This window comes from Notolabrus celidotus, chromosome 11, assembly GCF_009762535.1.
Source record: "Notolabrus celidotus isolate fNotCel1 chromosome 11, fNotCel1.pri, whole genome shotgun sequence".
Classification (NCBI taxonomy): Eukaryota; Metazoa; Chordata; class Actinopteri; order Labriformes; family Labridae; genus Notolabrus; species Notolabrus celidotus.
Window position 1 is genome coordinate 13,939,835 of NC_048282.1, and position 23,516 is coordinate 13,963,350.

The 23,516-nt window shown below is 40.7% G+C and overlaps 1 protein-coding gene across 20 annotated transcripts in view; it reads right to left on the minus strand.

Moving 5' to 3' along the window:
• ubr4 (ubiquitin protein ligase E3 component n-recognin 4) overlaps positions 1–23,516 on the minus strand; it is a 58,725-nt gene that overhangs the window by 4,324 nt on the left and 30,885 nt on the right. For 8 of the 20 annotated variants that reach the window (XM_034695346.1, XM_034695330.1, XM_034695344.1 and 5 more), the window contains 50 exons: positions 21,923–21,955; positions 21,566–21,629; positions 21,319–21,453; positions 20,481–20,655; positions 20,160–20,291; positions 19,809–19,930; positions 16,429–16,540; positions 16,195–16,325; positions 15,808–15,985; positions 15,321–15,425; positions 14,776–14,913; positions 14,360–14,528; positions 13,907–14,111; positions 13,699–13,812; positions 13,234–13,467; positions 12,999–13,148; positions 12,682–12,909; positions 12,499–12,577; positions 12,143–12,385; positions 11,818–11,986; positions 11,404–11,548; positions 10,878–10,963; positions 10,686–10,773; positions 9,315–9,508; positions 8,933–9,172; positions 8,692–8,830; positions 8,453–8,578; positions 7,924–8,052; positions 7,482–7,831; positions 7,199–7,289; positions 6,907–6,991; positions 6,384–6,511; positions 5,907–6,036; positions 5,635–5,795; positions 5,414–5,523; positions 4,924–5,065; positions 4,652–4,733; positions 4,343–4,516; positions 3,932–4,053; positions 3,611–3,808; positions 3,426–3,506; positions 3,196–3,283; positions 2,870–2,997; positions 2,573–2,680; positions 2,332–2,448; positions 2,004–2,194; positions 1,739–1,912; positions 1,522–1,621; positions 1,172–1,390; positions 901–1,014 (listed from right to left, as the gene is read on the minus strand). In XM_034695346.1, the coding sequence (XP_034551237.1) occupies positions 901–1,014; positions 1,172–1,390; positions 1,522–1,621; positions 1,739–1,912; positions 2,004–2,194; positions 2,332–2,448; positions 2,573–2,680; positions 2,870–2,997; positions 3,196–3,283; positions 3,426–3,506; positions 3,611–3,808; positions 3,932–4,053; positions 4,343–4,516; positions 4,652–4,733; positions 4,924–5,065; positions 5,414–5,523; positions 5,635–5,795; positions 5,907–6,036; positions 6,384–6,511; positions 6,907–6,991; positions 7,199–7,289; positions 7,482–7,831; positions 7,924–8,052; positions 8,453–8,578; positions 8,692–8,830; positions 8,933–9,172; positions 9,315–9,508; positions 10,686–10,773; positions 10,878–10,963; positions 11,404–11,548; positions 11,818–11,986; positions 12,143–12,385; positions 12,499–12,577; positions 12,682–12,909; positions 12,999–13,148; positions 13,234–13,467; positions 13,699–13,812; positions 13,907–14,111; positions 14,360–14,528; positions 14,776–14,913; positions 15,321–15,425; positions 15,808–15,985; positions 16,195–16,325; positions 16,429–16,540; positions 19,809–19,930; positions 20,160–20,291; positions 20,481–20,655; positions 21,319–21,453; positions 21,566–21,629; positions 21,923–21,955 (7,156 nt within the window). The remainder of the gene's footprint in view (positions 1–900; positions 1,015–1,171; positions 1,391–1,521; positions 1,622–1,738; positions 1,913–2,003; positions 2,195–2,331; positions 2,449–2,572; positions 2,681–2,869; positions 2,998–3,195; positions 3,284–3,425; positions 3,507–3,610; positions 3,809–3,931; positions 4,054–4,342; positions 4,517–4,651; positions 4,734–4,923; positions 5,066–5,413; positions 5,524–5,634; positions 5,796–5,906; positions 6,037–6,383; positions 6,512–6,906; positions 6,992–7,198; positions 7,290–7,481; positions 7,832–7,923; positions 8,053–8,452; positions 8,579–8,691; positions 8,831–8,932; positions 9,173–9,314; positions 9,509–10,685; positions 10,774–10,877; positions 10,964–11,403; positions 11,549–11,817; positions 11,987–12,142; positions 12,386–12,498; positions 12,578–12,681; positions 12,910–12,998; positions 13,149–13,233; positions 13,468–13,698; positions 13,813–13,906; positions 14,112–14,359; positions 14,529–14,775; positions 14,914–15,320; positions 15,426–15,807; positions 15,986–16,194; positions 16,326–16,428; positions 16,541–19,808; positions 19,931–20,159; positions 20,292–20,480; positions 20,656–21,318; positions 21,454–21,565; positions 21,630–21,922; positions 21,956–23,516) is intronic. The other 12 variants (XM_034695347.1, XM_034695345.1, XM_034695342.1 and 9 more) reach the window with 4 other exon arrangements.

Here is a 23,516-nt window from a genome sequence, read left to right on the forward strand (position 1 = left end):
AATCATAAATGGATGCTAAATAAGCATTTTATTTATCGGCTTCGCCGTTGTTTGCTTCCGCTTTCCGAAACCGGAAATCCAGCGAAGTCTGGCTCAGCATGCTGCATGACAGATCAGACAGAACAGTCATACTACATACTAAATTCAAACGCAGTATGTAGTAGGCAATACCTACTGCCTACTACATTAGTAAGTAGTATGTAGCAGGCCGTTTCGGAAACAGCCAGTGTGTGACGTAAAGAGGCGGAGTTTGAGCCTTCTAGCCAACAGCTATGTGTTCCTGTCCGGGAGTCAAGTCAGTCATGTCCTTATTTGGGCAAAAACTCGTAATCTTAATATCTTCTGAAACGTCGCATTAGAGAAAAAGCTGCAAAGATCGTCTTTCTTGAATTGGCGTCTATGCAGTTTCTGGTGTTTCTGCAGCCAGCCTCAAGCTGATTCTCGAATTGAATTGCAGTTTATAACACTTCCGCATGGGCTTTATATTTTGAGACTGGAGATTCCCGCTTGATCTTAACCCACTTAAAGATGATCCACCAAGGAGTAACTACTTTAATCCAACTCTTTGTTTATAAGCAGTAGATAAGCGTCAAAGTGTTTCTTTGTAACACACTATGATGTAATGTAAAGTTAAATATTGATGAAGACTGTAATAGATTTAAACTTCTCAAACTAAGGCATCGTTTTTTTCATTTTTACACCCTTGCTTCATTTTATTATCAGCTTATTCACTGGCTGCCATCTGCAGGAATTATAGTGACAAGACAAATATTTATATAACACTCTTTAATCTGTAACACTGACCATGAATTACATGATCATAGTATTATGGATCTAGGGTATTATCCACAAAAACATCTAGGGTATTATCCACAAAAACTTCTTGGATGAGCTTCGTACCTGGAACTTGTAGCCCTCTCTACAGATACAGCAGGTCAAGCCCGGCTCCTCTATAAGCTCCTCCATTTGCTTCAACAGTGAGGTCTTGGTCACCACTTGACCCTTCTCATTGGTCTAAAAGGAAAAAAGGTACAAAAATTAAAAATCAACAACAAACTTAGCTGTGTTAAATAAGTAAAAAGAGCGTGTCAAACACAAACTGATAGACTGAAAAGTTGTTGAAAAGTTGTTGAAATAAAGAGAAAAGGTACACATAAGAGGAAAAGTGTACCGTCATGCCCAGTGTTCCAAGCGCCTTCTGTCTCATGGCCATAGCCATACGCTTCTTCTCAGCTCTGGTTTCTCTACGGGCTGCTTCAATCTTCAGGTTGACATCGCTGTGTTCTCTCAGTGCCTCCAGGAGGTTCTCTGCCAGCGTGCCGATGCCTTCATCACTGGATACCTGCTCCAGCTTGTGCAAGTTGGTTATTGAATCTGTGCCGATGAGCACCTGAACGAAACACAAGGAGGCGTCCAGTCAGAAGGTTATGAGCAAAAACATTTGATGATTTGCAAACTAGGACAAATGTTGAAATGGTCCATCTTCCATTGTTTGATATAAAGGGGCTCTATGTTGAGTACCTGTGTGGGGGGATGCTGGGTAGCCAAACCACGGAGCAATCTGAGAATGAAGGGTAGAGCTGGCCTGGAGAGGAACTTCTTCCAGACATCTGCATCCAGACTAATGAGAATTGAAATCAAAGTTAAAGAATGCTTTGGACAATCAAGCTAAAATAACATTTCATTGTGTCTATAGTTTTAAAAGACCATCTTTGTGCTGTGCTAAGAGAAGACCTACTTTTTGGCATTTGGGATATGTTTCTTCATGTAGTCCAACGCACTCTGTGTGATGCCTTTCTGGAGGATGAGATCCTTCAGCTGATGGCCATTGCTGTTATTTTTGATTCCAGCAGCGATTTTACAGAAGCAGTCCAAAAACACTTTGTCATCTGCACTGTGCTCCTCGTCATACCTGAGGAGACAAAGGCAGGGGTCAGTTTGACCTGATCCATTTAAAAAGCTTGAAGTATGTGCTTATTTGGGGAAAGCTGAGCGATGCCTACTTGTCAAAGCTGCAACACGGTTTAAAGCGTTCCACCAAAATCCTCATCTTCTCCAGTTCACCAAAGGAGAGGTATGGGATGATGCGCAGCAGACCCTGTAGCACGCTGGGGTTGGAGCGCACGAATGGGGTGTTGATCTGGTCTAACAACATGACCAGTTGATCTTTGTCTCCTGTCAGCAGCAAATTGCCCTGAAAAGACAAACCAGCCCCAGTTTCAACCAAAGAGTCACAAGAATAAACAGTTTCTGGCTTATATCGTATTTTGTTGTTAGCAGTTTGTTTGATTCTTCTTTACTCACAAGAGGGAATCTACTCCAGATTCCTACCTTGTCCTCTGAGATCTCAGCATTGGCTTCGTCTAGAATGATCTCCATGATACTCAGAACTTGCTCTGCTATGGAGGCTCCACCACTGTCCTTGCTCTCCTGTTCTGCCACCAAAGCCTGAAGGATAAGGGAAACGTATTAGACTGAGCTTTTGACAACACTAACAAAGAACTAACTAACTGTACGATCAAAGCCTGTTCCAGATGACCCTGTAAGAAGAAATGGTCACTTTGTCACTCACCAGGTTTAGAGTTCCCAGCATGACATTGAGTGTGTTCATCTCTGGTTTAACCAGCTGCTGCCTGTTGATCTTCACCTTCACACAATAACTGAACAGCTTCAGCAAAACCTGCGAGAGACAAATGCACAGGTGTGAAGTTAAACCTGCCTGTATTTGTTAAAACCACATAAAACAATTTTGTGAATGTGTTAAAAGCCAGGATACTCAAATTAAGAAATGTTTCTGCAGGCTTTAAGGTCATTTAAGATTAACATATTACTGAAAGGGGATTTTGAAGAGAGAAAAGTGTTGTCTTACAGTGAGTAGATGTCTTCCTTGTTTGAAATCTTTGATTCCAGACAGCCGGTTGAGCATACACTCCAGTCCTCCGCACTGTGCCATGACTCCTGCCATCTTATAAACCTCCTCATCATCCTCCTCCTCATCTGTGATGAGGTCAGATAACATTTTTAAAAAAACTGGATGTGATATCGCAGATTAATCTTTTCCATTACTTTGTCATGAGGATATAGAATCCAGGCACTTGTGATGGAACAGAGCATGTCTAAAAACAATAGAGTCAGACATGGGCTAGCTGGGGTTCCATCAAAAATATGACACACTGTATTTTTTGTAAATCTAACCTGTAGTAGAGTCCAGTGACTCGATGAATTCCTCAGTGGCATCTCCCAGCAGGCCTCTCATGCGATAGATGATTCTCATTGGCTCACCCTTTACAAAAAAAGAATGCAGGATCCATCAGTAACACTTAGAAGAATATTTGAAGGGCAGTACATGTTTTAAATCAACCTACACAATTCAAAATGCTCCTGAAAAGAATCACTGATTCACTGTTAAAGTCACGAGGACTCACCTCATTTGTAGGGCACCAGACCTTCTTGTAAACCTCTGCCACCGACAGATCCAGGCTGATGATTTTGTTGTTCACCAGAAGCTGAGGAAAACAGAGTGTCATTAAATAGACGTCTGAGTGAAGGTAAGCTTTAAGAACTTGAAGAAAAATAGTGAACACTGAGTGAAAGCTTATATATATTTTACCTCCATGCCACTGTCGTCTTCAAGAAGTGCCACCAGGTCGCAGTCTTGGCAGATCTTGTTCTTGATGTCCCTCATCAGAGGGCCGATACCAGGCTCATTGCTGCTGTAAGGGTTTCCTGGCATGCGACCCTGTAAAAAGTCCTCCTGCTGAGGATCCTTTTCCAGCGTGACAAAGAACTCCGTCACCTCGTTCTCCTCCTAAACACAGAGATGAAACACAAGCTGATGAAGACAAAATCACGGCTTTGTTTTTGTTTGAATCTTTTTAATCATTTGAAGGATTTTTTCTTTTTGAAATGAACCAAAGAGGAGGTGACTCACAGGATAGATGATGCTGCACAGTCTCTCAAAAATGAAAACTGGTGTTCTGTAGTCGTCCAGGTTGTACCGCTTTGCCGTCTCTATGCACACTGCCATGAACGCTTTGGTTTCAGACTCTGTACCTGTAAAGAGCATAACGACATGTACAATGTTGACATTTTAAACATACAAACAAGGAAATTCATTAAATAAATTCCATCAGATTTTTATCGTGCATGAAACAGAATTAGATTTATTGAAAAGTCCCAAATTACAATTGAACTTATTTGAATCTTGTCCCAATTATTACTGAATCCAATTTTCTTTTATGTTCAGTACTGACACAAAGAACTTCCGTCAAACCAAAAAGCATTTTAAAAATACATCTTCTAACACTATTAGATATCCGTCTGTGGGAACTTCAGTGCAAACCTGTTGTCATGTCCTCAAGCATCTCGAGCAGCATGTCTTGAGTCTCATCGATGAGCTTGGTGCGCTGGACCACCAGTTTCCTCAGACACAGGTAGCCATTGAGCACTGTACCGACCAACCTGCTTTTGAAATGTCGCTTTATGGACTCAACCTCCACAAATGAAGAGAGCAACCCTGCAATGACACCAAACAAATACTAATTATTCGAACAATCCAAAAAAAGAGAAATGAAAGAACATTCAGAATAAAGTCATGTATCATCATGTTTACTCTCATGGTCATACAGGGTGAGGAAAGGAAGAAACATACCAGTCAGACTCTTTAAGGCATAGCCTTGCTGTAAGTCTGTGCTCAGTGTGGCCTCCTCCAGAGCCAGCAGGTTGGCTATTTCCTGGACAGGGAATTAGAAGGAAAATTGAAATTCACATTTATACTTACTGTATTGATATATTGTATGATACCGACATATTGTTGTACCTGAAATGAAGGGTTACATTGTATTTATAGGGAACACGTGGTCCACACAGAAAAAAAGAGGTTAACTTTCAAACAATTATATTATTTGTATTTTCAAATATTACCTTGGTGATCAGGTTGCCAATATATGGCAGGACTCCACGGGCTGCGAGGTAAACCTTCCAGTGTGTTGGTTTGATCAGCTTCTGATAGAGGCTCAGATACTCCGACGCACACTCTCCAGCTATACTCAACTCATCAAGATAACTGAAAAAAGACAGTAAGAGTTAACACACACCTACTCAGGTCTACAGTTAGGAATTTGGTGCTTTAAATGTTTCTGGATAATAATTTAAAAAAGAGAGATAATATATAACATATCATATCATGTTATATATCATAGAGATAAGATGCCATTGGTTTGACTGAAATGGCTTGATCGGATGAATTTTCCTTTCTTTTAAAAAATGTAATTGTTTTCTGAACATACTGACTAATATAACAGAACCTTTACAACTTGAGGTCCTGAGGAAATCCTTCAGTAATCTAAGAATGTTCATGAACAACTTCTACAATATATGTCCTCTGACTACTTGATCTGTTAAAGACTTATACCTGGTGAGCAGGTCCAGAACTTGTTGCTTGCGGCTGGGGATTGTAGTCAGGGCCTCCACGATGGTGCAAGCTGCCTGTCTGGCTGCCTGGGTGGCTGGTGTGAAAAGGACCTGCATATATTTTGAGAAGTTACTTTAACAAGGAAAATTAATTCAAATTTGCATGCAGGGCAATAATGATTGCTACAATATGCTGTACCCTGAAATAAATACAATCAGTACCTGTCGCAGCCAGTTGTTGTGGCTCAGCTTGAGCAGGCGAGGGAAGAGGCCTTCACCTTTTCTGGACCTCATGAACTGCTTCCACTTCCACACGTACTTCTCCAGCAGGTACTGCCTTCGCAGCTCAGCCTTCCCCTGAGGCTTCGGCGTAGTCTCCTGGCCTGTTGGTATTTCAAGATAAGCTTGATCATAAAAAGCAGTTTTACTTGTGAAAGAAGAGAATTATCTTATTTGACTTATTCATAGTGTATTTGTTTAGTCACAGTTCTTACCTCTTGCAGGGAGACACTTTTTCCAGGCCTCATAAGAGGCTTTAGGGTCCTTCTTGAGCCAGAGTTGGGCCTGGGCATGGATTTCATTACTGTAGGGTTTGACTGTGGTCAGGGATTCAACTGCAGCATCCTTAAACCAGAAAAAAGCATGTTATTGTGTTAGGTAAAATTATGTCATTAAATGGTAACTGACTTACAGAGTACAGAATATATAGTTACATTTTTACAGGTGGTGTAAGTTCATCGAAATGTTATGTTAATTAATAATAGTTATTTTTCTAATTTCTCAAAAACATCCAGTGGTTCAGTGTTTACAGCTTGCAAGCTCTGGTTTCATTGTTTCCTTTTCCTCAGTGAACTGTTGAGTGAACTCCAAAGCGCCTCGTCCTTTGATCTCCTTGTAACTAAACTGCATCATCTCTAAAAGGCAAACCATGAAAGAGCAGCGACTTCATCTCACAGTTGGAGCTTATTTACCTTGTTCTTCTTGCTAGTTGGAGCAGGAGGCTTGATCAGCTTTTGCAGGATTCTCAGGCACATTAGAGTGATGTTCTCCACCACAACTGGGGTCTTTATGTTCACTGACATGAGGAACAAACTGAGGGCTGCGTTGAACAAAAGAGAGAAAACAAAGATACAAAATGCTATTAGACAAAACCTTAACTCTAACCACCCATAATGATTTTAATACAATGCAAATCATACGATTAAGGCTGTAAGAAAGCAAAATGAAACCATAGAATTGTAAATTCTAAAAAAGACGTTTTAAATCCAAGCCTCAGAGAGAGAGATTGCAATCTCCCGGGAATAACTTTTAGGCTGAAAATCTTACATCGATACTACTGGACTGCTATTTAATCTGTCGTGTATTGAAATGCACACCTACACCAAAGTGAATAATCTGAAAAGTCAATCAAAGGCTATTTCTCATTAAACTGAGCCCCACAATCAAAGACTATAAATAAATACACCATGAATGACTTAAACAAATTAGGCTTACCACAACGCAACCGCAACTCCCAGCATCCTCCCTCTTTTGAAATGGAGTCTGTCAGTAGAAGCATTTCGTACTGCAGATTGCTCACCTGTTCAGAAAAACAAAGACAGCAAGCTCATATCAGAAAGTGTATACCTTCAACAAGTTGAAACTGTTTAATCCAGACACTCTGCTGTTTAAGCAAAAATAGGATTTTCCAACCCCCACCCAAAAAGTATTTTTTTAAATAGCAGAATCACAATGTGTATTTGGATTATGTCTTTCAGCTTCTAGCACAAAGTATTGGGATACATACCAGGTCAGGATTGGCCCAGTGTCCTTTCAGGGCAGCCGACACTTTGGCGATGATGAGGTCGTTCATCTGTTGGGTGGCCTCGGGATGATCTCTGGAGCAGGAAAGTATGAAGAGAAAACAAGATGTTAACAGTTGTGTGCATCATCATGGTGATTAGGTGTTTAAAGGAATACAATATACGTCTGTATTTTCTGTAATATGCCCAGCTTCTTTGATCAAGAAGTGGCTATCTATCAGCCTTACTTAACCCTTTTACTCTGTTAGAAGTTGGATGGGGACATACCTGGTGAGGAGACAGACCAGCTGGCGCACCTCCTCCCTCATCGCTGCTGTACCTCGCCGCAGGTTGTACTCAAACAGCTCACGAATAAGACCCTGGAGCACCAGGATCTGCCGCAGAGCTGGGTTAGTGGCCAGGGCACGCAGCAGTGTGATGCAGTGGCCTGTGACAGCTGAGGCGCAGCCATAACACTTATTTGAGGAGGTGTGTCCACAGCCAAGAACTGAGAGGGCCCGGTACTGACTGGCAGTGAAGGTAGGCTGATGAGTGCTGCTACTGCGCGATGATTTGGTGGCAGCTTCTCTCTGCTGCAGGTCATACTCCAGGAGCTCTTTACGAGATGCGAGCACTTTCTGTACACAAACAGACAAGGCCAGAGATATATTTAAAAAGGGACAGACATAAATGCTACGATTACTTGAAATAACTGTTTCTATCCTTTTACCTGTATGATCTTGGAGAGTTCATCAAAGGATGTCTTGCAGTCTCCACTGTACTCTTGTGCCAGCTGCTGAATGTATCTGTTCACATTAGCAGAGGATGTGCCAAGTCCTGCACCTGCTCCAGTGTCGTCCTGAGGATTACACAAGAGAAAGTAAAAACATGAGAAAAAATGGCAGATAAGACAGAAAACAAGTTAAAATCAGCCTTTTCAGGAAAATTAGACAATACAAATCCACAAAACATTTCTACCATAAAGACCTATGGTCATACTGAGCACTTGAAGACATGAAAATCTAACTGCCATGCCTGTGGTGATGGTCAGCTGTCCTTCACAGATTCACAATTACTTTAAAAGAACATTTGATCTCAACAAGTAAATATGTATTTTTTAATAGGAACTCTGGATTGAAAACATTGAAGTCTGCAACTTAAGTCAAACTGTTTTTTTCTAAATAAACTGACACCCACATCTGATAACCCGCACCCAGTATCACACTGAAAAGTATTGTTCATGCCCCTCTTGTGACAACCTGTGGTTTCTCGGGTGCAGCCTCATTGACTTTAGACAGCAGGCTCTCCAACTGAGGTCGGTGACCCATGAGCTGGTGGTAAACCCGGTCGGCTTTGTCGAGCAGCGTGTTGATGTTGGTCACAGCCTGCAGGAGAAAAAAATAAAATAAATATATTGCCATGAAACATTTTGATTCAGCCCCTAATAGCTGACCCTAACATAACAATCACTCTGAGTTGCATTTTCAAACGGCTTTACCTTTTTCCTGTCCTCTTCATTTTCAATGGGATCCACAGCACAGCATGGTTTAGCATAAAGCATGAAGTCAAATCGGGCGTATTTGCAGAAACCACAAGCATTGCACAGGAAGGGGTCTTTCTCATCATAGTTGATGGACCTAAAGGTAAAAAGCAATCAATTTGAAAAACAACAGATTTCCATTTCACAAATTTAATTTACTGCCCAATTTTAAGACTAGAAGAAGAAACCTGCTGTTTACCTGCACTTGTGGCACTGATACACATTCTCACCACAGTTGCCACACACTCCAGGATTAGCTGGCACAGAGGCACTGCAGCGTGGACACTGAAGGGTCTCAGTGGAAGCCTGGTAGTTCTCGTAAAAGTCAGAGAACTCAATCATCAGGTTTGAAGCAACGATTGGCAGAGGAAGGTCAATCTTCACTTCTGTTTGTCCTGGGGTCAGCTGGACTTTCTTTGCTTTGTGCCACCGAGCAGGTCTGGAAAATTAGTTATGTCAACAGCATTACTTTAAAAAACACAGTATGAACCTGAAAAGTGCAACTATGTGACGACAATGACATTTTTTGTTGACATGTCGGATTAGAGAAGGAAAGACAGAAAGACATTTTTGGAACATACTTGTTCTTCAGCTCCACGATAGCTTGTACGGTCCTATTGTTGTAGTAGAGGTTGATGGTGCGGACCATTTTTGTGCGTTTCAGGTCACCAATCTTCACTGTGACTTTGCTGATGGTGTGGCTGCCGATGAGCTTGACAACCTGCTGTGTGGTGGTGTAGCGAGTGTCCACTTTGATGGATGACAGTTTGATGTTCTGGAAGACAAACAGGACACACAAGACAGTATTTACATCAAAAACTGACTGTTCCATTAAATTCTGCTGCACTGTGTCTGAACAGCCATTATATTGCAGTGGTAGAAGTGGTATAGATACAAGATTTATCACTACACCAGTATTTTGAAGTTTGATATAATACTAGTAAAATCCAACAATATGGATATTAAATGATGCGAATGAGGAGCAGAGCATAGAGTCACACAGCATAATGTGTAATATGTAATAATTACATACTATATAATTTCTTATGAGCATAACTGCTATGAAGTTTAGATGCTTTCTTCACTTCACGAGCACCGTCTCTCTCTTATTTGCTTAAAACAGCTTCTGGTTGAAAATGTGACTGGAGATCTATTTTTTTCATAGGCTCTGGTGCTTTTAGATACTACCAAACATACAAATGACAGACGTTGTATTGTTTTAAAGCTTGTAGATGATTATCATGTATAGTGAGCTGGTCACATCTGATTAAATCACAAACCCAAAACTAAACAGTTTAACCAACCTTAATCAAAGTGTGTAAAACCTTAATCAGGAGCTAGAGTCTCTGACCCCAGATCTATGTCTTCTGGGTGATAAATCTCAAATACAGAATGTTTCAAAGAGTGCTTTTTCTGTTATGGTTGGTTTGATCACTGCATCCGGAATTATTTTAAGACTTTGGAAATCTGACACAAGCTCAAGACTGAAAGACTGGGTAGATGCAATGATAGAGAGATTCTTACGAATCCATGCTGAACAGATTAAAAGGTAATACAGGAGGTGGGACCACCTCCTGGGACTGCTTTTGGGCTCACATAAAAACTGACCGAGAGACTGTGCAGATCCCAACAGTATCAGGATCTCCTGTATAACTATTACTTTAACACTGTATTATTCCAGTCACAACATACAATGGACGTTTTCTCTTTGAACGGATGTCCTGCCTTTATCCTATGTTTGTGATTGTCTGTCTGGCCTGTGCAATGTATCCCAGTGTTTTGTATTTCTGTTTTATTTTGTTCTTTCTTTTCATTGTTGTTATATTTTATAATACATTGAAAAGTTAATGAAAACTTTAATGACAAAAAAATCAGGAGCTAGAGTCAGGTAAAGTGCAATGTAAATTAAGGCTGGAAACTGTGTTAAGGCCTTGCAGTTGTAGTGTACATACTGAGAAGGGAACTTCTGGATTGTTGCAAACCAAACAGGGGTCACTCTCCAAAAAAAATCCATCAAACTCCACCAATCCTGACAGAGTGCTGAAGGAGGAAGAAAACAAACATAGATTAGTTTGTGCTGACTATGTTCTCTGCTAGAAATTTAATTTTCCGAGCTACAAAATAACATGCTGATGTAGACATACTTGTAGATGTTGGAGTTGGGGTGATTTGTCAGGATATGGTTCTGTGCTCTCAGGATTTCCACAGCCTTTTGGGAATACTCCTTCAGCTGGAAAATAAAAGGAAAATGATTCATGCTTTTGTTGGAACTTTCACCATTCAGAAGAAGGTAGTCATCCAGCAATAATGCTGTAGAGACATTTAGGAAGAAGAGTTTGAGTGATACATTATGAACCCAATCCAACTCTTACATTATGATTACTTTAAAGTCTGGGCATTTCTGTGTCAATCTATCCTTCAGTTATCCTTCTAAAAGCAAAAGGACCAAACAACATTATGACAATACAATTTATATCGAAGCAGAATGTCCAGCACAGAGAGTGATTGTTACCACAGGAAAATCTACAGCCATGCAAGGCAAACATTGTAACACACTTGTCCGCAAAATAAGAGCAAAGAGAAATATGGTTCAAATGTTTTTATCCAAACTAATTAAAATTGGAACACTAAAATTAGTTCAATAATTGCCTGTGAGGCATTCAAACAAACCTTCTTCTCTGTCTGAGGGGTTTTGAGTGAGAAGTATCCAAGCAGGTCGACAAACTGGGCAGCTTTGCGGCCATATGCAGGGAGCTCAGGCCAGATGGCCCAAGTCAGTTCCAGTAGCAGTTCCTGCTGAGATTTGCTTGAGTTCCTGAAGAGAGATTAATACATCAGCCACAGGAAAATAATGCAGTTTTGATTACATGTATTTTTGCTTTTGGATCTACATTCTTTCAATTGTTTTGTTCATTGGTGCTATCACTATCCATTCCATCAGACTTCTTTTTAAGACTAATCAAGGTCTTGGGAATTTAAATGAAGCATGGACAGACATTAACTTGAGTCAACAAGACTCATTTTAAGTTCGGGACTAATCTAAGCCTTCTGTGAATGTCTAACACTAATGGAATTTTACATTACCTGTAGATATGAAGGGCCAAGCAGTGAGCTTGCCAGCGGACAGCAGATGAGTTTGACTCCAGCAGGAAGCAGCGCAAGAACTGGATGAGGGTCTCTTTGTCTGCAAATTTGTTAAGCTGACTGACCAAAGCCATACAAAGCTGATCCTCCTGGCTGCTAACACCATCACCTGTTGTCACACCATGAAAAAAAAAGAAAATCAACAACACTGGCATCTACTGTCATGTTTTATATCGACATATCCTCTTCAGGATATTTGAGGGGTTGAATTTGTGCCATCTAAACAACAACTGGTGTGATGGTATAGTCTGTGTTATTGCCTCACCCTCTTTGTCTTTGTCCTTGTCTTCCTTTTTGCTCTTTTTACTGGAGGACTTGCTCTGTGAGGACTGGGAAGCTCCTGCCTGTCCAGCACTACCAGAGCCTCCCCCTGAGAATGATGAAGAAGAGGAAGAAGAGGTGGCCAGCACCTTACTGCCACACAGCGCACAGGAGAGCAGTTGCAAAAGTACTGGGGAAACACCCTCATCCACCAGGAAGCTGACCTGAAGGAGGAAGTACAGAACGGCTGGAAAGAGAAGAGACAGATAAGCAGAGGGAAAAGAGGCAGAGGATGTTAACACTGTCAGCCTTCGTAGTTTGTTTGTGTCCAGTAGCAGAACTTGACTTAAAACCACTTACAGTCATCCTTCATGCAGAACTTCTGCCAGTTGATCGTCCTCTGAGTGGCAATTTCGGCACAAGCTTTCAGATGTTCCATCTGCACAGAGTCAATGAAATCACAAAGCAAAAAAGTTATCATGTTTGCCTAAAAATGTAATATTAACAAGAAATGAACTCAAAGGAGTTTTAAAGAACACCCACCAGATTGATGAGAGTGTCATACTGTAGAGCTGATCCAGATGTGGCTGTGACCACTCCTGCCCGGAGAAAGATGCCCTGCTCCTCCAGCAGCTTCTTGATGCTACGCACATGGGAATCAAGAGTGTGCAGATCTCTCAGCTGACGGTACTTTTCCTTTGACCCACAGATGAAGAGCAACAGCTTCCTCACCTGCCGCCTGACAAATGGCGTCTGCTGAATCATCAGATACTGGAGCGAGAAGGAAGACAGAGTTAAGTGATTGTGCGTAGACTGATATTTAAATGAAAGATCTCTGAAGTATTAACTTTATAGTTTACCTCAGACAGAAAGTAAAACCAGGAATGGTCAAAGACAGGAGGTGGGATACGTGGGTTGGTGTCAGCAATCTTTTTGATCTGATACGGCAGCCGGAGCACCATTTCAGTCAAAAGCTGGGAGTAGGCTTCAAACACATCAGCAGCATGTCCCTTAGGAAGAACAAGTCCACATTAATATTACTGCTACAAAAAAGACTTTACAACTTTTATAGATACGATTTTTGCTTTCTGATACCTTAACATATTGGCGCAGGAAGAAGGGGCTCATGTCAGGGGGGGAGGAGGCCGTGTGTGGACGGAGGAGCTGGCTGGCAGCCACAGGCTCTTCTTCACCTTGTTGACTCTTCCAAAACTCCAGGAGGGATTTAAGCACGTGGAGACAGTAGTCAATCGCACCCAGGCTGAGCAAGGCAGTCGCTGTGGCGTTTGAAATGAGCGAGGATGACTGAAATAGAGAAAGAGAGTGCACCTTACATGTAGTGCAAAGTACAAAGATATTTATTTTGAATTGGTAACTTCCAAAGGTACTTGTGGGTTGCAGTGGAAATAACTAAGATGTCTGACTTCTATTCAGTTTTCACATATTTAAATATGGGGGTTTATGGTTCATCGTGCATTTTTAAAACTTGCTTGCAACATTGAACTAACAGCGAGTATTATAATCTGTAAGAAGACCACTAAGAAAAGAGGGAGGAAGTACCTCAGAGGAGGATTTGGAGCCAGACTTGGTTCGAGACATGAAGACACTGAGAAGTCTCATGATGACGAGGTGAACTTCGTTGATGGAGCTACGTTCATTCTTCTTGGAAACATCCTGTAGAGAGATATAAAGAGTTAGTAAAAAAAAAAGCAAAAAACAAAACATACACAATACTTTTTTTTTTTTATCATAAGGAGACTGGGGTTACCTTCTTGTGCATGCCAAGCTCAGCAATGAGCTGTGCTAGTAGGTCATCCAAGGCACCTTTATCCTTTTCGTCCTCTCCATCCAGGTCAGAGGTCAACATCAGGATAACTTGCATGTAAGGAATGGCTTGGACTCCACCTACATTGTGGAGCTGAGAAAGGTGCTGAAGCAAGCGCTCCAGTAGCATAAGACGAACCATGTGAAGCCTGACAAAATAAATAAAAAAAAGAAAAAAAATTTTATTCAATGACCAAGTTCAACACAGTATCATGCCTTAAATTATATATTTCATTACGGCACTGTACTGACTCCTTAAGCTCATAATTTCAAAATGTCTTATCTCCACATGGTCTATTAGTGCCCATGAACGGAAGAGATACAGTGTCTGTTGTCAGCAAAACCATGGTGCGCCACACTTAATGTATTCTCTTGCTTTGTATTTTGGAAGTCTGACCTGTTACTTGTGTGGATGTCACCCTCAGTCTCTCCTTCTCCCTCTGAGCCGTCACCTTCCTGCTGGGCTGTGGTGGTGCTGATGGCTCCAGTGCTGGAGCTGACACTGCCTGGACCAGCTGGGTGTCCCTCTACTGTTGTGTCCCCATATGCACTGCTGCGTCCTGACACTGTGCACATATATGTATGTATTTATGCAAACTTATTTTAGCACCATGATAAATTCAAACAGATATGGGGAATGAGAAGATGGGTATCATATCTGCAATTCTGTAAAAAAAATAAATATCTGTATATACTGTTTACAATACTGTTAGGTTTTTACATGTTGTCAAGTGAAAATAAAATTGATGGAAAGAAAGAAAAATAAATATTGGCTGTTTTCAGGGTCACTAGAGTTTTTCTGAAATCACCCACCACTGTGCTCTCCTGCCACAGAGTCGATTGCAGAACCTCCACTCTCTGAGCCAACACTGCCGCCATGCTCAGCTGGGGAGGTCCGCAGCGTGGAGCCGTCAGTTGCAGCTGTGCTGCCCTCATCATCTGATGCTGGGGCTGAAATCATAGCAACAGCTGTAAGGGTAAATACACCGCGGTCATCTGGCCAGGATACATGCTTATACTTGTGCACCATCAAACAATAAAGCATGCAGAACATTAGAAACACTGTATGCTGGCATGTTTCTTATTCTGCAACAAACCTGTTGTGAGAACTATCACATACAATTGCTCTGTGTTCTAGCATGACGATTGTAAAAAGATAGAACAATCACTTCAATGTTCAAACACACCTTCTGAGATTTTTTTTCCTTCTTGTTTTTTTTAATGCGTCTCTCAGATAAAATATTCATATTTTGGTATTAAGTATTTTCTAAGCCCCTGAAGATTTATAACCCATCTATTAAATTAAAAAAACTTTCTTTAAGCTGATGACAATGCTATCACAGTGGTTTTCTTGTTACCTGATGCTGTGGTGTCTGAAAGGGTGCCAGCATCAAGTGAGGAGGAGCTTGGGGCCTGGCCAGACAGGCCAAGGCTTTGAAGGCCAAGTGCACTGCTGCTACTGCCTAAAGTGTAAACAAATATATATTTACACAAATTATTTACCAAAATGTGTGCCACAAACTTCAGTGACATTCATAAACTCATGTTCACTCATTTATGCAAATTAGTTGCCAAAACTGGCTTCTGAAATTGCAACTGTTTCCGCACAAGAGTATGTTACAGAAATAGGAAAATTCTGCTGCTATTATCTCTCAGGATTGTCATCCATTGCTCAGTGACCCCCCTCTCCCACCTAGGCCAATTTTTGGTTTCAAATGACTCTTTTCTGCACAAAGGAGAACAGTTTCATCACAGGGGTCTACAGAGAGTCTAAATTTGATTTGAGTTCAGGCAGCCTTGGTTTAAAAGAATAGAAAATATATAGATTTGTATTTGGCTGTTTACCTTGCTGATCCTGCTGAAGGCTGAGAGCGATGGCCAGCTCTACCATAGTTTCATCATCTGCATCAGGGGGGATGTCCAGCATGGGGGGGAAACCCTCAGCCCCAGCCAGCAGAGCCTCCAGAGGAGATGGGTTTCCATTATTGACATTCTCTGCTGTTTCTAAGACCATGGATTCTGACTGATAAGACAAAAAACATGCATATTAAGAGACAAAAGTTTCAAACTAAGTTTTATTTTTGAAGTCCAAATCATATGACAGAGAAAAATATTTTTTTTCTCTATTATTTAATGTTTGTTTTTTTATTTTTTTATTTAAATAATACTGTACGGATTTGCTCTTAATATGCCAGTTTCCTCTCTGCTATTAACCCAGAGTTCTTTGCTTACCACCATCTCAAAGTCTCCATGGTCCACTTCATTCTGCTCCTGACTCTCCTGTCTGCCCTCCTCTCCTCCAGTCAGGACTGATGACTGCATTTTGTCATCTGCATCATCATCATCATCATCGTCCTTGTCTCCTGATAAAGAAAGTGAACCCAGTTTTACATAACTGAACACACATCTTCAACATCTTTGCTTAGACACTTAGCTGTGTTTTCGATAAAGTCTGCACAAACTCACCCATAGGTGTGTTAGAGCGAGGAGGAGATGGAAGGGTCACATGTCGTCTTTTGTTTCGTGGTCGAAGAACTCTGATCAGAGCCTGCTTACAAGCAAAGCTCACAGATGTGTCCTGAAGGGGGTTGAAACACAGCACAGTTACCTGACGAGCCTGTATGTACTGCTTTTAACAGGATTTCATGAATCCGCTCCTGTCCTTTAGAACCAGAACTTTAGGGGTCAGGATAATAAAAAGCATTACATGACTTTGCATTAGGGATGTAAGGATATATCGCAAATCGGTAAAAAATCGATACAATTAAGGGTGGATTCAAATAAATTCAACATAATTCGTATCAGGATATTGTTTTTAAACAGTAGAAGGCGCTATCTGCACTTCACTCCGCTTGTTCAACATCATTAAGTCTCTTACGCTGCTCTCTCGTCACTCGCTGAGTGGAGGTGTTTTAAGTATGTTTCAGAATCAGATGACTGAAGATGTTGTGCACAGCGGAGATGCTGGGGGCTGCAGCTGAGTGACAGGTCTCCACGAGCGCTTTTTTCCTCTGCTACTGGACTGATGGTTGACCTGGTTGCGCTCCCGGCTGACACATGACTGCGTTCATATGCATATTTTTCTCAATAAGAACGAGTAAACAAAAAACTGGACACTGAGTCTAAAATAAGATTCTTTTCAGTTGTCCTGTTGCAGTAAATCCACATGTTGAAGTCTGAGTCTTCACTCTATGACCATGCGTCCACAGAGATTATTTACAAGCCTGCTCCTCACGTTGATATTCAGCGTGTCAACATTTTGAACACCTCAATATGATCCGTAGTTGTTTAATACCGTCAGTAATACACTGTGTCGTGAAGGAAAATATGATTTAGGGGAAAAAAACGCATTTGACATTATTTTTGACATGGAAAACCTTCACGTTTTTTTTACTGATTAAACAAAAATTAATCGTTAACATTTCCAAAGATCGATCACAGAAAATACTTGAAATTTACATCCCTAATTTACAGAGATTTATTTTACTTGTTTTAATATTTAATACTTTCATTTAAATAATAATTATAATAATGCATTTTATTTATAGGCGCCTTTCTTGGCACTCAAGGTCACCTTACAACATTAAAAACAAACAGAGTTTAAATAGCAAACAGTAAATAAAACACAATTTAAAAAGTTTTAAGTGAATGGACAGAGGAGTTGTAGTCAGATGGAATAAGCCAGTTTAAACAGATGGGTTTTGAGTTTGGATTTAAAATGTGGGAGTGAGTCAGTGTTGCGGAGGTCAGGTGGGAGAGAGTTCCAGAGCTGGGGAGCAGAGCGGCTGAAGGCTCTGCTCCCCATGGTAACAAGGCGAGCAGGGGAGACAGTGAGGTGGATGGAGGAGGAGGATCTGAGGGTGCGGACGGGTGTGGCAGTATGGAGGAGGTCAGAGAGATATGGAGGGGCGAGGTTGTGTATGGATTTGAAGGTGAGGAGAAGTATTTTGTAGTTGATCCGGTGTGTGATGGGGAGCCAGTGGAGCTGTTGCAGGATGGGTGTGATGTGGTGGAAGGAGGCGGTGCATGTGATGATACGGGCGGCTGAGTTTTGAACCAGTTGAAGTTTATGGAGGGTTTTGTGGGGGAGACCAAACAGAAGGGAGTTGCAATAGTCCAAACGGGAGGTGACGAGGCTGTGAACAAGAATGGCAGTGGAGTGGGGAGTGAGTGAAGGACGGAGACGGTTAATATTGCGGAGGTGAAAGTAGGCGGACTGGGTGACGTGGTTGATATGGGAGGTGAAGGAGAGGGTGCTGTCGAGGATGACACCCAGACTCTTAACCTGAGGGGAGGGGAATTGGGGCGAGTTGTCGATGGGAATAGAGAAATTATGGAGTTTGTTTACTGTAGATTTTGTGCCAATTAGAAGAAGTTCAGTTTTATTGTTGTTTAATTTGAGGAAGTTTGAGGTGAACCAAGATTTTATTTCAAGGAGACAATCAGTGTGGGAAGAAGGTGGAAGTGAGGAGTCAGGTTTAGTGGAGAGGTAGAGCTGGGTGTCATCCGCGTAGCAGTGGAAGTGAATATGATGTTTACGGAAGATGTGACCAAGGGGGAGGAGGTAGATGATGAACAGCAGGGGCCCCAGGACAGAGCCCTGGGGCAGACCTGTGGTGACGGGGACTGGATGGGAGGTGAATGATTTAAGTTGAATGAACTGAGTGCAACCTGAAAGGTATGAATGAAACCAGTTGAGGGGTGTATTAGTGATGCCTATGGAGGAGAGTCGGTTCAGCAGAATGGTGTGTGAAGTAGTGTCGAAGCCCGCACTCAGATCAAGCAGAAGGAGGAGGAGGTTTTGAGGGAGGAAGGAACAATTCCAGTGGTAAGGGAGGAGTGAATAATGTCAGAGATGAGAGGGGACAGAGAGGGGAGGGTGGCCTTTACGAGGACAGTAGGAAGTGGGTCCAATTTGCAGGTTGAGGATTTGGATTGTTGAATGAGTTTGGATATTTCATTGACTGAGGGTAGGGTAAATGCTGAGAGTGAAAGGGTAGGGGCAGAGGGAACTGGGTCAGGTGGATATGGAACAGAGGTGGGTAAGAGCGGTTGGTGGATAAGTTCGATTTTTGATGAGAAGAATGATATCATAGTGTTACATAAATCAGTGGAGTACAGGTGAGGAGGAAGTGAGTCCGGTGGCTTTGTGATATTTGTAAGGAGGGAGAAGAGGGCCTTGGAGTTTCCTTCATTAGTACTGATCAGACCAGAGTCGTAAATGGATTTGGCTTTGGAAATGCAGTCTTTGTAGTGGAGAATATGATTTGAATATATGTCCTTGTGTACAGTGAGACCAGTTTTCTTGTAGAGTCTTTCCATTTTGGAATTGTTAACTTTCCATTTCCCTATAATTGTTTTTGAAATTTCCAACAAGGTATTTTTGTGTGGCCATTTTTAGTTTTTTTTGCAAGGTGCTGAAAAAAAGTGTGCAGTGGTTTTATTTGAGTTACAACACACCTTAAAAATGAAAAAGGATGACTTTGTTTACAAAGAAATATAAGAGAAAAATATATAATGCAACTGTCCATATCTGAGAATTGATATAAAATAAGTTATTTAAATTTGGAATTCAATCCAGTTTTCTTGAAAATCGTTAGAGAATTGGGATTCAAATCGTATCGTGAACAAAAAATCTGGATTCCAATCGAATCGTGGGTTGAGTGTATCCTTACATCCCTACTTTGCATATTTCTCCATTTCTAAACAAGACAGGCAGAGGAAACAGCAATACTAATCATGGTTCTTTGTTAGTCATTGAGGCTTTAAATCTTGAGACATTCTCACAATATCCTCAATGTGTATGTAATCATGATACTAGTCATCATTAGAGGCACTTTACTTACAGGGCACAGCAACATTTGCATATAGATTTTGGAGGCAACATTAATGTAGTCCAGTTCACATGTGCAGTATGCATGGATGATGTCCACCAGAGCATTTACTGTCGCTTCCACATGAGTTAGTCCTTTAAATGGGGATAAGAACACATTCACAATCATTGTTTTCAGGTTGGTGAACAGTGCCAAAATCAATTGACCACTTTGTGACAGTATGCATAGTTATTAAATATTCCACATAATATCAGGAAACAGTCATGCTCTCAGTTTTAATGCTGCTATCTATCTGACATTTTTCCATTTTCACATGCAGTTACTTTACTTGCACGGTTTTGTGGTACCACATTTTGAACTTACCTGGCAGACAGGCAGGAGCAAGGAAAGCATTCTTTGGTTTGAGGGCGTGAAGCTTCCAAAAGTTATTCATCAGCTGTGTGATGAAATTACAGCTTTCACTGTCCATGTGTTTCTGCCCATCCTCCGTCATGTCTGGGGTTTGAAGAGAAAATCAGGAATTAGTCTCCTTTGACTGCAAAATTATTTTAACCAACAGTTTTCAGAAGAATTTATTTTGACTGTAATAAAATAAAGAAAACAAATAAAAATCATACATGAACAGATTTTATGGTAGTGTTTTTTTCTGGGGTAACATTAGTCACCAGCAGAGTGGTCTCTTACCAGAGTCATGGTGTGAAGACTTGGTTTCTGTGAAGTGCACCAAGTTGTTGGGTCTCATGATAGCTATGGAGCGGGCAGTGATCACAAGCCTCTGAAAGACATCAGGGTCGAGCTCTCTTCCTTCTCTGCTGCAGCTGTTCAGACAATGCACTGCATTACTCAGCAGAGACTGGTCCTGGTGTGAGAGGAAAGATAACAGATGCATTAGCTCATGTGAGGGATACAAAAGGAGAGGAATACTATATAACACTACAGTACTTTAGCTTAGAATTCTGTTTCTGTGTCTATAGTTTGCTTCTTGGTTCTACACCTAAACATGATGGATTAACTGTTGCTGAACTATGAACAAGATGGCTACACTCTAGAGTTTTGGATCATAACATTTTTTTTAATAATTCAAATTTTATAGATAAGAGTTAGTCTAAAAAATAAATCTAATTTGTCTTCAGACACAGCTAGGATGTCAATATCATAGCATACACAAGTACTGATAAAAGCAAGAGTTTTGGTTTTGGATTGATTCTCGGGTAGACCGCTGTAACTTTACAGTTCGAAGACCGTGGCAGTTGAAAGCATCATAAACAAGGGTGAGCAATTGATTTAGAGAAGTCTACTTCATTAGTTAACAGTTGAATACTTTTTCAACTTTGGCTTGTTGGATAAAAATAAATAATTCCGGGTTCTCCAGTGGGGAAGTTCACGTTTTTTCCAAGCTCAATGCTGGTTATTTTCTTCCATTTAATATTTATGCAAACATATGGGAGCTGATTTAATTATTCTACTAATTATGGGGTAATTTTGACTTCAATGTTTCTGATGTAATACACTTCTCATTAACCTTGTGGTTGTGGTAGGCAGTTCGGCTGGTGTGCAAGCTGGCAAGAAGTCCCTTGGTTTGTTGCTGCACACCAGAAGGGGTGGGCATGGACAGGAGTAGAGTAGCCAACTCCAGTGCTGCAACCTTATTTTTCTCCTGAACAGATTTCAAAGCAAGCAGTCAATATTAAGAATTGATCAAAGATTCATAATTCAAACATCTTATTACTTTAAAAAGGTAAGAAAGAAGACATTTTTAATCAGTTTACCTTTTCATTGGAGGAACCAACGGCAAAGCAGTTTTCCAAAGCCTCAAGAGAGCTGACGACCAACCTGAAATTGAGATTAAAGATCAGCACTGGTTCTACAGATGATTTAGCCTTAAATCAACAAATCAAACACAAAGAAGAGCATATCTCAACCTGTTACAGTCTGCACTGATCTAAATGCCAAAACAACACTGAATGCAAGAAGAAATATCAGGTAGCAAATGGTATTTTTTTGTTGTTGTTGTTGTTAAAGTGTGGAAATGGTGCATGGCATGTTCACAGTCTCAGGCATAGACACACAAACTGGCACACGTGCACAAAACCATACAAACAAGCAGAGAAAGGGCAGTTACTAACCGGTCCAAGGTTGATAAGGACTCAGTTTCACAACTTTTTATTGTATATTTGGGAGCAAAAGAAAAAGAACAAAAAACAAAGTGTGAGGATCACAGAAAGAAACAAGTGAAATTAAATGATTCAGTTGAACATAAGAGAAGCATGCAAGAAAGGATGATGTCACGATAGCCATGCACTAAAGACTCTAAAGACAACAAAACCCCAGTATTAAAACTTCAAGCTTGCCCTTGATAACTGGTGCTACCAAGCTGGACTCATGAAAAGTAATGAGTGATATTGAAAAATCTACCACATCAGATAATCAGGATTAAATCAGCTAATGTTAGGGTTAATATTCTTGAGAAACAGTTAAGATAGTATTTTAGATGTACAACCCACATTCTAAAAAAGTTGGGGCGCTGGGTTAAATATTGATTTAAAAAAATAAAGGATGGCCTTTATTTAGTGCTAAAATATATTTCAAATGTTGGAACTACAACATTTTGTTTTACAAGAAATATATGCTAATTTTAAGTTTGGTGCCAGCAACCGGACCAGGGACAAGAAAATACAGTTGTGCTCATAAGTTTACATACCCTGGCAGAACTTGTGGGGGTTTTTTGGGGCCATTTTTCAGAGAATATCAATGATAAGTGAATAACTTATTTTTCACTCATGGTTAGTGGTTGGGTGAAGCCATTTATTGTCAAACAACTGTGTTTACCCTTTTTATATCATAATGACAACAGAAACTACCAAAGAAATCATAAATTCTGCCAGGGTATGTAAAGTTATGAGCACAACTGCACCTAAAAGTTGTGTTAAGCTTAAAATAGAATATCTGGACTATACATCTCCCAGCTAATTATATTCATTTGCATCAGGTCAGCAGCATGGCTGGGTATAAAAAGGGCATTCCAGTCTTTCTGAAGTAATCATTAAAAGATTCAGAGAATCTGGAGAAATCGCTGTACAGAAAGGGTCAAGGCCAAAAGCCAGTACAGGTTGGCTGATCTGCAGGCCTCCATGTGGCACTGCTTTAAAAATGGACAAGACTCTGTGGTGGAAGTCACTGCATGGGCTCAAAATCACTTCCAAAAATGATTGTCTGTGATCTCAGTTCATTGCTGCATTTATAAATGCAGTTTTGAAATGTACCATGCAAAGAGGAAACCATATACAGGTGGATCTCAATAAATTATTATTATTAACAGGGGGTTTGTTTTAATACACAGCAGCCCAGCTTTTTTGGAATTGTGGATGAATGTCTTGGCCTCTCTGCAACATACCCATCAAAACATTGCAAATTTAAAGAAATACGCAAAAAAAAAAAGAAAGGAAAATCAAATATTCAAGAATTACCATAAAACAGAAAGTGTGCTTACATAGGTCTTTAAATCAATACATATAAGAAGTATAAACATTAACTTTATGACATTTTCTGATAGTCTAAATATGATGGCAAGTCCTACAGTGATACAAAAGTAGGCCATATGGTAACAAAGGTAGTACATGGTCATACTACCTCACCAGTTAATCACTGTGGGTAAGTTAAGCTTTTGTATGTGCAAATCCCAACGTCTTGTATTGAAAGCATTAACCCCAAAGTGGACAG